At 43.7% G+C, this 19275-nt stretch overlaps 1 protein-coding gene across 1 annotated transcript in view; it reads right to left on the bottom strand.

The window, feature by feature from the left end:
• Nucleotides 1-19275, bottom strand: part of st6gal1 (ST6 beta-galactosamide alpha-2,6-sialyltranferase 1) — a 122028-nt gene that overhangs the window by 75764 nt on the left and 26989 nt on the right. Inside the window, 4 exon segments of the mRNA XM_046297772.1 lie at nucleotides 5186-5421; nucleotides 5424-5553; nucleotides 5753-5803; nucleotides 5805-5960. Of these exon segments, the coding sequence (XP_046153728.1) occupies nucleotides 5186-5421; nucleotides 5424-5553; nucleotides 5753-5803; nucleotides 5805-5960 (573 nt within the window).

Genomic DNA, 19275 nt, shown 5'->3' with positions numbered 1-19275 from the left:
ATTGACTCGATCTATAAGCCAAGGACGATAGTAAAACGGGCAATAAGATACACTACAAGAATGGGAACGCATATATAACCGTAGAAAACGGTTGCAGGTCGGAGGGCCATCTAACAAGTGCAGAACGGAAGGCCATCAAGCAAAACAGACCAATGAAGCATGGGGTAAACGGCGGGAGGATCTATGCCTCTCTGAGGACTGGGTAGGGTAGGGGGCCCACGCCCACGCACCCCCTTTCCCGTTAGGCACGGCCACAGGGCGCATCCCCAATATCAAGGTCCACATGGCCCTATTTATATAATGAATATGATTAAATATTAAAGCATTCCTCTCACTAAAGGCTTCAATCATACAAAAGTTATACTTATATCCAAACTGGTTGGAGATTAGAAGAGTACATGGCCATAAAGGCTAGATCATTTTTCAAGCTGTTCAAACATTCATAGATGACCAGCATGGTCAAATAATATAAAGAGTGGTTATAGAGGCTGCAACAGGTCAGGACCTTAGGAGTAAATGCCAGTTGGCTTTTCATAGCCGACCATTCAGAGGTCAAGACAGCAAGAGCGTATGTGTGTGAGAGAGAGAGGATCGAAACACACACAGTAACACGTGCAATAAAGCAATAAGAATGTCAGTTTAATATGCAGTGCAGACCACCTCTTATTACCCTTCTCAGAGTTTTAAGAATTGAGTGTGTTCAATTATTTGTGACATTGTGACATTTAAAGCATGTTGAAGTTAGAAGCAATAGGATTTGAAACAATAGTCTACCCGCCATGGTCAACTATTTCAGCACTGTTTTGCGGTCCTCTGAGACAAGCATGGGGACTGGTTTTAATAAGTCAATGAGATTTTTATTTTCACTGAATCTCCGTTTGGGTATTGGTTAGACTACAGTAGCCTACTCCCAACTGTCATGTTGTACAGGGCCATATTTTCCTGACGGAAACAGCCAATATTGAAGGCTATCAAATGCTTCTCAGAGATGCCCTATGGTGATCAAACTAGCACTAACTAGCATTAATGGTAACAATGGCTGACAATTAAATATCGTGCTATAGAAATCTGCGGCAGCCCACAAGGTGTGCTGCAGTACAACACAACTTTTACAGGAAGAACCACTGTACCAACATTACAATTTTAACCATGTTTTGAGGCTATACAGTGTGTGTTTACATTTACTTTATTTGCAAACATTGGAGTAAAACAAGCTTATATTTGGGGTTCTGATGGGGTACGACAGTTGAACTAAGCTCATGAGGCATTTATAAATTATAATCTTCATAACTCAATTGGCCAAAAATGTTCAAAAATGTATGTAGCTACTGCAGATTGCCTCTTTAAAAAGAACCATGATGAAACCTGTACGAAACGTTATGCTGAAGTACTGAAATTCCCACAGAAGAGTGTTTTTTATTTTAAAAAATTGAACAATTTGAGAATATGACTTTAAAGCAGAGGTGTCAAACTCATTCCACCGAGGGACGAGTGTGGGTTTTTGTTTTTTCCTTTGAATTAAGACCTAGACAACCAGGGGAGGGGAGTTCCTTACTAATTAGTGAACTTAATTCATCAATCAAGTACAAGGGTGGAGCGAAAACCCGCAGACAGTCGGCCCTTCCTGGAATGAGTTTGAACCCTGCTTTTTTACCAAAGTAACAACTCAGTGTGGTCAAACTTAGCTGTAGTGACTACTTCTAGCTAGCATGAGGACAAAAATTACCGTTTTAAACAAGCCTGATGGTAGAGTCGGTATCTCCTGGCAGCTCTGACTTCTCCTGCACCACCGGCAGACTTGCTTGTGGATCAAAAGAAAAGTGGAAAATCTACCTGCTCTAATTGCTTAGTACCTCACCTGTTCTTAGTTGTTTTTCGTCCTCTAATTTGTTTGCTCAACTTTTCATCCTGTTCTCTTTTGAAGTAGGCTACCAGCGTTTTCCAACCCTGGCTTAGTACTAGCGTGGTACAGTAGTTGACTGACTGTGCTGCTGTGATCATTTCCATCTGCTGGAGCCTTCTTCCGATCACTGTCTTATTGTTCACTCTTCCCCTCATCTCCTGTACCCAATGCCACCTCTGGATTATTGCCTCTGGAATCTATCGACTTTGGATTTACCTCACTATATTGCTATAGGATTAGCTGACTCTCCCTCGGCCGTTGGAATATCCTCTCCCTCTGAAGTGCCACTTCTTGGCCCTTCTTTGGTAGCTAACTTAGCCGTCAATCGGTAAGTCTCTGCTCTCTCTACTTTATATCTGCTGGCATTTTTTTGTGTTCTGTTGTTCCTGCCCCTGTAGACTAGTTGGTGTTATTATCTGGCTTACTACTTAGCTATATCACAAAAGTGAGTACATCCCTCACATTTTTGTAAATATTTGAGTATATCTTTTCATGTGACAACACTTGTATAACAGTGTCAATTTGCTGTCCCCTCAAAATAACTCAAACACACAGCCATTAATGTCTATACCGCTAGCAACAAAAGTGAGTACACCCCTAAGTGATAATGTCCAAATTGGGTTTCCAAAGTGTCAATATTTTGTGTGGCCACCATCATTTTCCAGCACTGCCTTAACCCTCTTGGGCATGGAGTTCACCAGAGCTTCACAGGTTGCCACTGGAGTCCTCTTCCACTTCCTCCATGACGACATCACGGAGCTGGTGGATGTTAGAGACCTTGCACTCCTCCACCTTCCGTTTGAGGTTGCTCCACAGATGCTCAATAGGGTTTAGGTCTGGAGACATGCTTGGCCAGTACATTACCTTTACCCTCAGCTTCTTTAGCAAGGCAGTGGTCATCTTGGAGGTGTGTTTGGGGTCGTTATCATGTTGGAATACTGCCCTGCGGCCCAGTCTCCAAAATGAGAGGATCATGCTCTGCTTCAGTATGTCTCAGTACGTTGGCATTCATGGTTCCCACAATGAACTGTAGCTCCACAGTGCCGGCAGTACTCATGCAGCCCCAGACCATGACACTCCCACCACCATGCTTGACTGTAGGCAAGACACACTTGTCTTTGTACTCCTCACCTGGTTGCCGCCACACACGCTTGACACCATCTGAACCAAATACGTTTATCTTGGTCTCATCAGACCACAGGACATGGTTCCAGTAATCCATGTCCTTAGTCTGCTTGTCTTCAGCAAACTGTTTGCGGGCTTTCTTGTGCATCATCTTTAGAAGAGTGTTGAATGTTGAACTTCCAGCGACCAGTCAGTATGAGGGAGTGTGAGAGCGATGACACCAAATTTAACACACCTGCTCCCCATTTACACCTGAGACCTTGTAACACTAACGAGTCACATGACACCGGGGAGGGAAAATGGCTAATTGGGCCCAATTTGGACATTTTCACTTAGGGGTGTACCGTAATTTCCAGACTATAAGCCGCTACTTTATTCCCACGCTTTGAACCTCGCGGTTTATACGATGACGCGGCTAATTTATGGATTTTTCCCGCTTTCACAAGATTCATGCCGCCAAAAAACTGAGCACCGTCACATAATGTGACGTAAATCGAGCGCGCTCAAACTTCCCATCATTCTGATTACGGTAGTAATTTTGTCACCCTCATCATGGCAAAGACACGGAGAAATGCATATGATGCAGCTTTCAAGTTGAAGGCGATCGATCTGGCTGTTGAAAAAGAAAATAGAGATGCTGCACGGGAGCTTGGCCTTAATGAGTCGATGATAAGACGTTGGAAAGAGCAGCGTGAGGAACTGACTCAAAAACAACAAAAGCTTTCAGACGGAAGAAAAGCAGATGGCCCAAAGTATTTGCAGCCACTCGACATCAGTGTAAATTGTGCATTTAAGGTGGTGCTCCGTGTTCAGTGGGAGGCTTGGATGACAAGTGGGGAGAAATCCTTCACTAAAACGGGCCGCATGCGAAGAGCAACTTATGGTCAAGTCTGCCAGTGGGTCCTGACAGCGTGGAGCATTGTCAAAAAATTCACTATCATCAACGGGTTTCGAAAGGCTGGACTGCTGCGTGTTGAAGGGGCAGCATGAGCTCAGCAGGGAATTTCCCTCCGGATGAAAGTGACGAGAGCGACAATGAAAATGATCCAACATCGGATGAAGCAATTCTGAGGCTATTCAACTCCGACACCGAAGGAGATGACTTCAGTGGTTTCATTGCACAGGAGGAGGAAGATAGTGACCAATGACTTTCTTGGTAGGCTACTGTTTACTGCAATTTTTTAAATTTTTGTTACAAGCCGTGTTTCGTTAAAGCCTATTTATTTTTGTTACAAGCCGTGTTTCGTTAAAGCCTATTTATTTTTGTTACAAGACATGTTTCGTTTAAAGGCTGTGTAAAGTTAATCTGTTTCAATGTACCGGTAGGCACCTGCGGCTTATAGACATGTGCTGCTTATTTATGTACAAAATACATATTTTTTTATAATTCAGTGGGTGCGGTTTATATTCAGGTGCGCTTAATAGTCCAGAAATTACAGTACTCACTTTTGTTGCCAGCGGTTTAGACATTAATGGCTGTGTGTTGAGTTATTTTGAGGGGACAGCAAATTTACACTGTTATACAAGCTGTACACTCACTACTTTACATTGTAGCAAAGTGTCATTTCTTCAGTGTTGTCTCATGAAAAGATATACTCAAATATTTACAAAAATGTGAGGGGTGTACTCAATTTTGTTATATACTGTATGTCAACCCTGGTGGTTGGCTAGCTAGGCTAGTTAACTGGCTAGGCTATCTAGCAGGCTAAAATAACAAACTTTAGCTGGCTTGCTTGTTGGCTAAGATAACTGCATATGCTGGTAACATTATTTGATAACTGGTTAGATGGCATTTCGTTTCTCGAACTTTGGCTGTCAGCTAAGTGTTGTTAGCAACTGGTTGATTTACGCAATCAAGTAACGTTCGCAGGCTGGTAGTGCTACAATTCGCAGGGTAGTAGGGTTAACATTAGCAGGCTGGTTGGCTAGCAACCTTTGTTTAATTTGAAGTTATTTCTGTTGGAGTTTACATTATAGGGAAAAGGCTGGTTTATAGGCTATTTTTGCGGGGCGTCCTCGGCAAAAACATTTTCCAGCATGACATTGACATTCCTTCAGAATTCTGATCGGTTTTAAGTTCCTTTTAGGAAATGTTCTGTTAAAGTAATACACGCTATGTGCTATCTGGACTCTTTCTCTCTTCTCTATCTCCCTCACCTGATAGTTCTGCACCACTTTCCTCAGCCTCTTCCCCAGCATGCTACTGGACATCTCGTCGTCCCAGACCTCCCCCAGAGCTCTGTGAGGACCAAAAAAATCTGCGTCCCCGACTGTTCCACTAAGCTCCCCGCGACGACGGCCCCCAAACAGGGTCTCCATGGCCCGACTGAAGGGGCGCGGCAAGAGCCAGGTGAAGAATCCCGATGACTCTCGCTCTCTCTTGGGGTGTTTGTCTCCTTAGCTGTGATTTCCTGTGTGTGGTTTGGGGAGGAGAGGACTGGGATTGGACGGTGGGCGTTGCCAGGGACGACGCCGGGGAGCTTCTGGGGGTCGAGGTACATGGGCTTGGCCCCACCTCTCAGCACCTGTGGAAGAAGAAGATTACATGAAATAGAAGAATGGATAGATTCTATTGTATTATACAGTGTGAGGATTCATGAGCCTATGGCTATGAGTATGTCCGATGGGTTTAAAAGTAGTGCACTAAATTGGGAATAGGCCATTTTGGACATGCTCATGTTCTGCTGATGATGCTCCGTGACCACTCTAGACAGACAAACAGACCTTGATGATGGAGTGTGCCCGGGGCTGGGCGCGGGTCCGTGCCCGCACCCCCGAAGATAGCATCGGTGACGGGTACGCTGTTCTCGGCGCAGAGGGCATAGAGCATTGCCATGGAGATGCAGAAGAGGCCCATACACAGCGCCCCGCGACGAGCCCGGCGACGTAGACGCCACAGCAAGCTGACGCGGTCCATCGCTGCCCCGGGGTACTGGAGAGGCGGTTGGGTGAATGTAGAGGGGGGAGGAAGAGGTGGAGAGGATGCAGGGGGTTCGATGGAGAGAGGGGGAGAGGTAAGAGAGAAAGGGGTGCCGAAGGAGAGGTAGAGAGAAGGGGTGAGAAAGTGAGGGATTGAGGGTTGGAAAGAGAACAGCAAAGAGGTAGGGAGAGAGGAGAGAAGGGGGAGAGGGTGGGGGTTTAGAGTGATGAGATGACAGTATGAGCCTTCCGACGACAAATTGCTTACTTTAAACATCCCATGGCAATGCTAACAAGACAATACTGTATCACAGGAGGATAACATCAAAAGATCAGACAAGCAGAAATACAACTACAGAATGCTGTATCTACATGGACAAAATGCATATTTTGATGACTCACCCCTTTTCACCCATAGTATGCTGTATATTCACACTGTACGGGAAAACACATTTGGAACTCTCCGTTTTCATCTACAGTACAAGAGTGGGCCTGCCCTTTCTACACAGTGCTGACAGACATGTTTTCTGTTAAATCCTGTGAGTTAGGTTGATACAGAAAAGAGGGATGAGAGAGGAAAGAAGGGTCAGAATAGAAAGGAGGATAACAATGAGGTGCAGCGATGAAAGAAGTAGAGCCTCGTCACTAAGACTGCCTATAGCCAATCGGGCCAAGCGAGGAGAGGACACTGGAGAGGGAGGGTGGAGGTAGTAGAGGCTGATCTACAGAGAGATGCGGGTTGAAGGAAGGAGGGAGAGAGAGGGAATGGCCAGTGAGTAAAAGAGAAAGAGCTTGATTCAGACAAAAATCTGAGATGAGATGGAATGATGGGGGGAGAGAGTAAGGGCAAGACAGTAACAAAGAGAGAATACAGTCCGAGAGATGGGGGGAGTTGACCTTTAAACAAGTGAAGAAGCTGGACTGGACCCAGAGAAGGAGGAAAACTGCATTTCACTCTCTGAAAGACAGGACAGAGGGGGAGAGAGGGGCTGCATACTGATTCAAGATGGTGTTTGATGCCACATTTTCCGGGGGAGAGGCTGCCCGGAGGCTACTCCAGCTCTGGCAGGACACCCGCAGTGAGGCAACTGCACATGGGGACAAAGATCGTACTTTTGGAGAAATGTCCTCTGGTCTGATTGAAACAAAAATAGAACTGTTTGGCCATAATGACCATTGTTATGTTTGGAGGAAAAAGGGGGATGCTTGCAATCTGAAGAACACCATCCCAACCGTGAAGCATGGGGGTGGCAGCATCATGTTGTGGGGGTGCTTTGCTGCAGGAGGGAAAAATTATGTGCATATATTGAAGCAACATCTCAAGACATGTCAGGAAGTTAAAGCTCGGTCACAAATGGGTCTTCCAAATGGACAATGACCCCAAGTATACTTCCAAAAAATGGCTTAAGGGCAACAAAGTTAAGGTATTGGAGTGGCCATCACAAAGCCCTGAAAATATGCGAGCAAGGAGGCCTACAAACCAGTTACACCAGCTCTGTCAGGAGAAATGGGCCAAAATGTACCCAACGTATTGTGGAAGGCTACCTGAAATGTTTGACCCATGTTAAACAAGCCTTCATTGGTCCGTTCCGTGTCTTACGAGGAGGTGAGGTCACTTTGCCGTTATCCTAAACGTCCAAGCTGTGGCAAATACTAATTGAGTGTCTCCCAGGTCGTCCTGTCGCTGTCTGTATAGCCAATGCTACCAAATACTAATTGAGTGTATGTAAACTTCTGACCAACTGGGAATGTGATTTAAAGAAATAAAAGCTGAAATAAATCATTCTCTACTATTTTTATGACATTTCACATTCTTAAAATAAAGTGGTGGTCCTACCTGACCTAAACCAGCTAATTTTTACTAGGATTAAATGGCAGGAATTGTGAAACACTGAGTTTAAATGTATTTGGCTAAAGTGTATTTAAACTTCCAACTTCAACTGTATATGTTTTACTATTTCTCTATTTTTATTTTTAAGTATTTAAATTATTTTTGTATAATGAAAAGAGCTTTACAAATGTAATTTATTATATTTATTGAATTATCTTTTTTGAATAGTGCTGCTGAACATTTTATTAAAGAGACAATGTTGCAGTAGCCCTGTTTAAACTCTCCCAGGCTGTTTCTTGAACTCATATAATGTAAATCTGATCTTTCATCAGAGAGAGCGAGAGGGAGAAGGAAACAGTGAGGGCGAAAGAACGAGAGAGACAGAGAGCTGAGGAGACGAATGGTTGTTGTTACTCGGTCAAAGCTGGACTAGACTTTAAGAGAAGATCCCACACACAATCAGAATAGCATTAGATTTTTGACAAGCACACACACACACTCACACATTTAATGGCACCAGAGGAGAGGCTGGTTGGAAAGCAATTCTGAGAATCTGGATTAGTATGGACACAAGCGTCTCAGAGAAAATCATTGGCAAAACTGCAGCCCTGCATAAATCAATCTGTGTTAGAGTATAAATATATATATGAGAGAGAGAGAGAGACAGGGAGAGACTAATTAAAGAGTTAATGAAATGGGAGCAGGTGGAGATCGATGGTGAGCCCCTCTCTCTCCAGATAAAATCTCGCGTCTTGTGACGGCCGGCCGCCCAACAACCTGCCCGCTTGACCCTATCCCCTCCCCTCTTCTCCAGACCATTTCCGGAGACCTTCTCCCTTACCTCACCTCGCTCATCAACTCATCCCTGACCGCTGGCTACGTCCCTTCCGTCTTCAAGAGAGCGAGAGTTGCACCCCTTCTGAAAAAACCTACACTCGATCCCTCCGATGTCAACAATTACAGACCAGTATCCCTTCTTTCTTTTCTCTCCAAAACTCTTGAACGTGCCGTCCTTGGCCAGCTCTCCCGCTATCTCTCTCTGAATGACCTTCTTGATCCAAATCAGTCAGGTTTCAAGACTAGTCATTCAACTGAGACTGCTCTCCTCTGTATCACGGAGGCGCTCCGCACTGCTAAATCTAACTCTCTCTCCTCTGCTCTCATCCTTCTAGATCTATCGGCTGCCTTCGATACTGTGAACCATCAGATCCTCCTCTCCACCCTCTCCGAGTTGGGCATCTCCGGCGCGGCCCACGCTTGGATTGCGTCCTACCTGACAGGTCGCTCCTACCAGGTGGCGTGGCGAGAATCTGTCTCCTCACCACGCGCTCTCACCACTGGTGTCCCCCAGGGCTCTGTTCTAGGCCCTCTCCTATTCTCGCTATACACCAAGTCACTTGGCTCTGTCATAACCTCACATGGTCTCTCCTATCATTGCTATGCAGACGACACACAACTAATCTTCTCCTTTCCCCCTTCTGATGACCAGGTGGCGAATCGCATCTCTGCATGTCTGGCAGACATATCAGTGTGGATGACGGATCACCACCTCAAGCTGAACCTCGGCAAGACGGAGCTGCTCTTCCTCCCGGGGAAGGACTGCCCGTTCCATGATCTCGCCATCACGGTTGACAACTCCATTGTGTCCTCCTCCCAGAGCGCTAAGAACCTTGGCTTGATCCTGGACAACACCCTGTCGTTCTCAACCAACATCAAGGCGGTGGCCCGTTCCTGTAGGTTCATGCTCTACAACATCCGCAGAGTACGACCCTGCCTCACACAGGAAGCGGCGCAGGTCCTAATCCAGGCACTTGTCATCTCCCGTCTGGATTACTGCCTGTGCCATTAAACCCCTTCAACTCATCCAGAACGCCGCAGCCCGTCTGGTGTTCAACCTTCCCAAGTTCTCTCACGTCACCCCGCTCCTCCATTCTCTCCACTGGCTTCCAGTTGAAGCTCGCATCCGCTACAAGACCATGGTGCTTGCCTACGGAGCTGTGAGGGGAACGGCACCTCAGTACCTCCAGGCTCTGATCAGGCCCTACACCCAAACAAGGGCACTGCGTTCATCCACCTCTGGCCTGCTCGCCTCCCTACCACTGAGGAAGTACAGCTCCCGCTCAGCCCAGTCAAAACTGTTCGCTGCTCTGGCCCCCCAATGGTGGAACAAACTCCCTCACGACGCCAGGACAGCGGAGTCAATCACCACCTTCCGGAGACACCTGAAACCCCACCTCTTTAAGGAATACCTAGGATAGGATAAGTATTCCCTCTCACCCCCCTTTAAGATTTAGATGCACTATTGTAAAGTGACTGTTCCACTGGATGTCATAAGGTGAATGCACCAATTTGTAAGTCGCTCTGGATAAGAGCGTCTATTTTTATTTTTATTATTATTTTAAATGACTTAAATGTAATGTTAAATGTTTAACATTGTGTGTTTGTACCATCATGGAACTTCCTGCTTGCTTGTTAACTTACACAGACACGTTGGCTGAGCTAAAGCTACATGGAACTGTAGGGAACCTTTGAAATCAATATGTTCATGTTACATTATTTATCTGCTGTAGTGAACAGGCAACCTTGCCCAGAGCAGAGCCACAGGCTTAGTAGGCCTGCATCACAAATTGCACCATATGGGCCGAGCTCAAAAGTAGTGCACTAAATAGGGAATAGAGTGTCATTTGGGATGCAAGTCCAGTAGCTAATAGTGGTCACACTCTCTCAGCCATCCTCACATTCACAATGTACAATGTACATCCAGTGTATAGGCCTACTCCAGCCAACCCACTGGCCTGGTAACACAGCTACAGGCTTAATGGCTATAGCTGTGTAATGGCTTCCTATTCTCTAACAGTACTTTAAAAATGGCACAAGGAAGCGAAATGGCACAAAGAAGACAAAGGTTTAGCTAACAATGCTTCAGACTGACCAATAGGAAAAATCTAAACAGAAACGAGATGTAGTGACGGAGAGAGAAAGTAGAGCAGGACCAGACAGAGAGAAAGAGAGAATACAGTCTGAGAGATGGGGGAGTGGTAGCTGTGACTTGGCCTTTAACACTAGAACCGCCTGGGCTTTCAGCCAATAAGTACCCGTTAGAGAATGTTGAGAACTTTGCCAGGCGTCCCTTTAGCTTATGCATCAGATGCATATCAATCCGCAAGATACAGCAAACATAAGCACTAGCACTTGATAAATAGTGCATAAACTATCATAAAGGATGAATTGGATGAAGAAATATTTGTGGAAATCTATACATTTAAAAAATGAACAACAAAGGTTGTTTGTTTAGATAGAGTCAATGATATGTTTTGTATAATTCTACAAAGTCCTAGAATAAATGCAGGCCTATATCCTATTTTCGTTTTCCCTTACAATAAAAACATTAGAGTGTAATCCATTTGATCAACTTTATTTGTAGATTCGATTAGTAATATAGTTATAGTAATTAATAAAGCCCAGTTACAGCTTCTTTTGACAAAGTAGAAACTTAAAAGATAATAATAATATAACCAGCCAGGTCACAGGTGAAATTATTTGCTTTATTCCTAAACAAAAGCACCTGGACAATTGTAAAGGATGAATTGCATAAAGAAATATTAGTGGGAAAATATTAATGGCAAGATATAACAACTGGCATTTGTTGATTGTATGGGATAATTGTGCCCTTATACCAGTGCCTTTACGCATTAATCGATCTCGTCTTCTCTTTATGCTTGGGTCCACAGTCAGCACACAGCTTTGGGGCTTTGTGTGAGCAAGCCCTACAAACAAATCAGTTGCACTGCACACAGGTTTCATAGGCTTTTTTCCTGTACACCTGCCGCAGGTGTTGCATAATTTCTCTGAAGGTCCATCCCATACCCATCAGACCAAAATGACTCCACATCCATGCTCTTTCATCTGTTTACAACGTTGATTTCAAGCTCAATGTCTGATCCTCCATCCGACTCCAACTCATCTAAATTTCCTCAGCATTTAGTTTGGCTTGTCATTGTGAACTACACACATAGTGTTGTACTCAGTGTCTTATTTGGCTCTCTGAGGGGAATATTTTTAACCATTTCTAGCCTTTCATTATAAAATAATTAGACCGCCCACAATGCCCACAATTCTTAATTATTACACTATTGTTCTAAATGTATTTATTTATAGGGGACAATGCACATTAATCAACATCAATTTACAATAATGCAACATCCATGTAAATGTGCCGGGGTTAGCCAAAAGCTAATTTGCACCAATAGCCCCTGGGCAGGTAACGGCAATTACACAGCCACAATGCAAATACTCACCAAAGCAATACAAAAACATTACATCCAATAATATATCATTCTAACAACAACTTATTCATAATAAAAAAAAATATCATCAACTGTTGTCTTACCTATGAGTAACCACAGATATAGTGTATAGGTGTATATAGGTGTGTATAGGTTTGGATGGATTTGAGCCATGTTTTCAATTTACATTTAAAAGTACAATAATCAGTGCAGCTTCTCAAGTCCATGGGCATTACATTCCAGTATATTGTAGTTCTAACAGAGAAGGCCGATTGACCGATTTTACTGTGTTGAAAAGGGACAACACAATCCCCTCTAGTTGCTGCACTTGTTATCCTGGAGGGGCTTTCCATGAGCATGCTATGCCGGCATAGGGGTGGAGGGGTAAGACCATGCAAGATCCTAAAGAAAAAGCTTGCATCTACATACTGCTTAAAGCTATCCAGATGATATCAATGATTTTTGTGAATGATGTGACAATGGTGGTAACTGTTTGGTTTGTTTGTAGAGTGATTCAATGGGTTTCAGAGTAGTAGCTCCTGCTTGTGACCAGCATGTGAGGCAATATCTCAGACGTAAGAAGATCATAACATGCATATATTGATCATAACATGCATTCCAGAGGAAGGTAAGGTCTTATAAACCAAAAGTTGGATGGCGTAAACTTGACAATGTTAACCACCTTCTTCACCCGTTTCTTCAATGTCAAGTTGGAGTCCAAAATTATGCAGAGATACTTGAAGTTAGACACAATTTTCAGATTCTCCCAATTAACAAGAACAGCTGGTTGCGAAGAATCAATTGATTTCTTAGAGAAGTACATACAGTGCCTTGCGAAAGTATTCGGCCCCCTTGAACTTTGCGACCTTTTGCCACATTTCAGGCTTCAAACATAAAGATATAGAACTGTATTTTTTGTGAAGAATCAACAACAAGTGGGACACAATCATGAAGTGGAACGACATTTATTGGATATTTCAAACTTTTTTAACAAATCAAAAACAGGAAAATTGGGTGTGCAAAAGTATTCAGCCCCCTTAAGTTAATACTTTGTAGCGACACCTTTTGCTGCGATTACACCTGTAAGTCACTTGGGCTAAGTCTCTATCAGAGAGACTGAAATTGTTTCCTATTCCTCCTTGCAAAACAGCTCGAGCTCAGTGAGGTTGGATGGAGAGCATTTGTGAACAGCAGTTTTCAGTTCTTTCCACAGATTCTCGATTGGATTCAGGTCTGGACTTTGACTTGGCCATTCTAACACCTGGATATGTTTATTTTTGAACTATTCCATTGTAGATTTTGCTTTAGGTTTTGGATCATTGTCTTGTTGGAAGACAAATCTCCGTCCCAGTCTCAGGTCTTTTGCAGACTCCATCAGGTTTTCTTCCAGAATGGTCCTGTATTTGGCTCCATCCATCTTCCCATCAATTGTAACCATCTTCCCTGTCCCTGCTGAAGAAAAGCAGGCCCAAACCATGATGCTGCCACCACCATGTTTGACAGTGGGGATGGTGTGTTCAGGGTGATGAGCTGTGTTGCTTTTACGCCAAACATAACGTTTTGCATTGTTGCCAAAAAGTTCAATTTTGGTTTCATCTGACCAGAGCACCTTCTTCCACATGTTTGGTGTGTCTCCCAGGTGGCTTGTGGCAAACTTTAAACAACACTTTTTATGGATATCTTTAAGAAATGGCTTTCTTCTTGCCACTCTTCCATAAAGGCCAGATTTGTGCAATATACGACTGATTGTTGTCCTATGGACGGCCAGGTCTTGGTAGATTTGCAGTGGTCTGATACTCCTTCCATTTCAATAGTATCGCTTGCATAGTGCTCCTTGGGATTTTTAAAGCTTGGGAAATCTTTTTGTATCCAAATCCGGCTTTAAACCTCTTCACAACAGTATCTCGGACCTGCCTGGTGTGTTCCTTGTTCTTCATGATGCTCTCTGTGCTTTTAACGGACCTCTGAGACTATCACAGTGCAGGTGCATTTATACGGAGACTTGATTACACACAGGTGGACTGTATTTATCATCATTAGTCATTTAGGTCAACATTGGATCATTCAGAGATCCTCACTGAACTTCTGGAGAGAGTTTGCTGCACTGAAAGTAAAGGGGCTGAATAATTTTGTGCGCCTAATTTTTCAGTTTTTGATTTGTTAAAAAAGTTTGAAATATCCAATAAATGTCGTTCCACTTCATGATTGTGTCCCACTTGATGTTGATTCTTCACAAAAAAATACAGTTTAATATCTTTATGTTTGAAGCCTGAAATGTGGCAAAAGGTCGCAAAGTTCAAGGGGGCCGAATACTTTCGCAAGGCACTGTACAAACAGTCTTGTCGATATTTAAACACAGGCAAGAATCAGTCATCCACTTAGAAATGTGTACCACAGTGTAGCTTCAGTTAACTTGTTAACAACTTGTTGCCTATTTTTTGAGTGAACATACATTTTGAGTGTATCGTCTGCATACATCTGCATGTAAAATCAAATTGTTTTTGTCACATACACATGGTTAGCATATGTAATTGCGAGTGTAGCGAAATGCTTGTGCTTCTAGTTCCAACAGTAATGTCTAACAATTCCACAACAGATATGTAATACACACAAATCTAAGTAAAGGAATGGAATAAGAATATAGAAATATATGTATGAGCAATAACAAAGCAGCATAGGCTAAGATGCAATAAATGGTATAGAATACAGTATATACTGTACATATGAGGTGAGTAATGCAAGATATGCCAACAATATTAAAGTGGCATTATTAAAGTGGCCAATGATTTCAATTCAAATCAAATCAAATTGTATTACTCACATGCGCCGAATACAACAGGTGTACTTTACTTACGAGCCCCTAACCAACAATGCAGTTTAAGAATAAGAAATACAAGTGACAAGTAATTAAAGAGCAGCAGCAAAATAACAATAGCGAGACAATATACAGGGGGGTACCGGTACAGAGTCACTGTGCGGGGGCACCGGTTAGTTGAGGTAATATGCACATGTGGGTAGAGTTATTAAAGTGACTATGGGGCGAAGCACAATTGGCCTAGCGTCGTCGGGTTAGGTAGGGTTTGGCCGGTAGGGATATCCTTGTCTCATCGCGCACTAGCGACTCCTGTGGCAGGCCGCAGTGCACGCTAACCAGGTCGCCAGGTGCATGGTGTTTCCTCTGACACATTGGTGCTGCTGGCTTCCGGGTTGGATGTGCGCTGTGTTAAGAAGCAGGGTTGTGTTTCGGAGGACGCATGGCTTTCGACCTTCGTCTCTTGTTGTAGCGATGAGACAACATAGTAACTACTACAATTGGATACCATGAAATTGGGGAGAAAAGGGGGTAAAATAAAAAATATAAATAATAGATGATAACAACAAAGAGTAGCAGCAGTGTAAAAGGGGGGTGGGGGGCAATGCAAATAGTCTGAGTAGCCATTTGATTAGGTGTTCAGGAGTCTAATGGCTTGGGGGTAGAAGCTGTTTAGAAGCTTCTTGGACCTAGACTTGGTGCTGCGGTACCGCTTGGTGTGTTTGAACCATGTTAGTTTGTTGGTGATGTGGACACCAAGGAACTTGAAGCTCTCAAACTGCTCCACTGCAGCTCCGTTGATGGTAATGGGGGCGTGCTCGTTCCTCTTTTTCCTGTAGTGCACAATCATATCCTTTGTCTTGATCACATTGAGGGAGAGGTTGTTGTCCTGACAGCACATGGCCAGGTCTCTATCCTCCTCCTTATAGGCTGTCTCGTCATTGTCGGTGATCAGGCCACTGTTGTGTCATCGGCAAACTTAATGATGGTGTTGGAGTCGTGCCTGGCCGTGCAGTCATGAGTGAACAGGGAGTACAGGAGGGGACTGAGCACACACCCCTGATGGGCCCCTGTAATGAGGATCAGTGTGGCTGATGTGTTGTTACCTACCCTTACCACCTGGGGGCACCCCGTCAGGAAGTTTAGTTGCAGAGGGAGATGTTTAGTCCCAGGGTCCCTAGCTTAGTGATGAGCTTTGAGGGCACTATGGTGTTGAACGCTGAGCTGTAGTCAATGAATAGCATTCTCACATACAGTTAAAGTCGGAAGTTTACATTCACTTAGGTTGAAGTCATTAAAACTTGTTTTTCAACCACTCCACAAATTTCTTGTAAACAAACTATAGTTTTGGCATGTCAGTTTGGACATCTACTTTGGGCATGACAAGTATTTCCAACAATTGTTTACAGACAGATTATTCCACATATAACTCACTGTATCACAATTCCAGTGGGTCAGAAGTTTACACTAAGTTGACTGTGCCTTTAAACAGCTCAGAAAATTCCCAAAAATTATGTCATGGCTTTAGAAACTTCTGATGCATAGAGTAAAGTTGATAGAGGAAGAGGCCCGGTTGGCTGGCCATGGCGGAAGGAATATGTGGCTGGATAATTTTCTAGCTGGGAACTGACTGATTTTCATGACACCCACTTGGATAATACTTTTCACATCAAATAAATGTTTTTTTCTTTCTAATTCCGGGAGCACCCGATGACATCTTTATTTTATTTAGTTTAATCTGACTGAGATTAGTGGCAACGTTAGCTAATACATCACAATAAAATTGGCTGGCTTGCGGGAGCTGGCTTGACACATTTGACTGTTTACTATCTGGCTGGCTAGCTAACACAATTTTTTGTATGTATATTTACATGACAACAAGATTAATGCTTAACTCCAGGAGCACCCAGGGATATCTGTATTACATCTGTACTTGGCTGTGAAGATTTCAGACAACAGGAACATTGGGCTGACTTGCTAGCATGGCTAGCTACGCTCAAGCACTGACTGGGCTATTTGAATGTGGCGGTGGATTTAGCTAGGCACTTCTCCACCATTTCTAGTGGCTAGCTAGCTGAGATATAGCTTGACATATGGACAACTACCTAGCTAGCTACATCTAAAATCTACTGAATGAAGACCTGAAGACCTGTATCCATGTATGTAACATTGGCTGACTGACTAGCTTAGCTGGTACTAGTAACACATTTTAAATATCTAACGTGAGTTTGTTTTTGTTTGAACTAAATTGGCATTAGCTATTCATTTAACGTTACCTTCCTAAAGACTAATGTTATTTGCTAATGCTACAATCTCAGAGTTTGACTCGGGTTACTTTCTTGTTTGCATTTGCTTTCATGTGACTGTAATGCCTTTATTTGTTTGAGTGGGTGTTTGGATATATATAGCTTTCGCCTCTACGGAGATTCATTGACGTTGGAATATTTTGGCATTCATGTTTGTGTGGTGCATTCCCTGCTGTAGTCCTTGTGGTCGCACTGCGCCTGAGTATCATATTTTACTACCTGTGGATGCAGTTGCGCGGTGCGGCTTTGGGAGCGTGGAACGCACCCCTAACACAACCCATTGGCCGAAGTCTTGACCAACAGAAGCATTTTATTTGTCTATTTGCGGTTGTTAAAGCCAATGAAGGATGTAACTGATTGACTATTGAGTGAACCGTCAAAATCTGAGTTTATACAATTTAAAACTGTTGTTGTACATCATTCTGTTAACAATTGGGAGCCCTCTTGTAGGGTAAGTTAAGTGTCAGGTAGTTAACCGGGAGATTGACTCTATTTGGGGAACCCTGCGATGAGCCTTAGAGACGAGCATAGGACAGTGTTATTTTGTTCTGTGTTTATTTTGTTGTGCTATTTTGAGGGTTTTTATGTCAGGGGGTAGGGGGAGGTTGTTTGCCTTCATTAACCATTTGATTGTTACATATTCTACTTCAACAGTATTTTGCCTAACTTTTCAGTACATGCTTTTTCCTTTGTCACAAGATATGATCGGTGGTCTTATACAGGGTGTTCATGTCTATTCCAGTTTTTATTTAGTAATCTCATTTTTTAATGACTGACAATTCAGATATTGGGGTGGGAGTTGGGGGGTCAGCTATTAGGTTTACAAGCTGGAACGTCAAGGCAATGAAGGGCCTGGTTAAACGGGCTAGAGTATTTGCTCATCTTAAGAATGTAAAAACTGATATTGCATTCTTAGAAGAAACACATCTGTGTGCAGCAGATCATGGTAGTCTCCGTAAAGCTTGGGTAGGGCAAATATTCCATTAAAAATCCAATGCTAAGGCAAGGGGAACAGCAATACTTATTCATAAGAAAGTACAATTTACCACTGCTGACATCATCTCGGATCCACAGGGGCACTTTGTTTTGGTATCTGGTTCTCTCTTTCACACTTCTGTTTTGCTTGTAAATGTTTATGCTTCCAATTGGGATGATGTTGATTTTTATTAACAAACGTATTTATTTGCTGCCCAATCTCAACTCACACTATTTAATTTTTGGAGGGGACTGGAATTGTGTGATCAACCCAGTCTTGGACCGCTCAAACCCTAGATCATTATCTCCTTCAAAAATGTCCAGCACTTTGTCTGCATTTATGAGCCAGGCAGAATGTGTAGATCCATGGATTCATCTTTCCCAGTAACAAAATAATTATCTTTCTTTTCACATGTACACCACTCCTATTCTAGAATAGACTATAAGGGCACAATGCGAGACCCAGGTTCAGACAAGGGAGGCAGAGGGTTTAAGTTTTGATATTTATTTAACAATCCAAAAGGGGTAGGCAAGAGAATGGTTGTGGACAGGCAAAAGGTCAAAACCAGTTCAGAGTCCAGGTACAGAGTGGCAGGCAGGCTCGAGGTCAGGGCAGTCAGAATGGTCGGGCAGGCGAGTCCAGAAAACAGGCAAGGGTCAAAAACCGGGAGGACTAGCAAGAGAGAATAGAAGCAAGAGTATAGTGGAAAACACTGGTTGACTTGAAAAACATACAAGACGAACTGGCACAGAGAGACAGGAAACACAGGGATAATAAGTGCAGGAAACACAGGGATAATAAGTGACACCTGGAATGGGTGGAGACCATCACAAACAGGTGAAACAGATCAGGGTGTGACAGTGCCCCCCCTGTAGGGGCACCACCTGGCGTCCTACCTGGGCGCATACCTGGTTGACCGGGGTGTCGGCGGTGGAAGTCGGCGATGAGGGCTGGATCCAGGATGTCTCTAGTGGGAACCCAGCACCTCTCCTCCGGGCCGTAACCCTCCCAGTCAACCAGATACTGGAAACCCCTGCCCAGTGGTCAAACACCCAGGAGACGTTTCACTGTGTATGCCGGATGGCCATCAATGACACGGGGAGGGGGGCCTGGGGAC

The sequence above is a fragment of the Oncorhynchus gorbuscha genome, linkage group LG14 (assembly GCF_021184085.1).
Source record: "Oncorhynchus gorbuscha isolate QuinsamMale2020 ecotype Even-year linkage group LG14, OgorEven_v1.0, whole genome shotgun sequence".
NCBI classification, from domain to species: Eukaryota; Metazoa; Chordata; class Actinopteri; order Salmoniformes; family Salmonidae; genus Oncorhynchus; species Oncorhynchus gorbuscha.
Note: the sequence above shows the minus strand (reverse complement) of the source record. Positions and strands in the feature narration are given on the sequence as shown.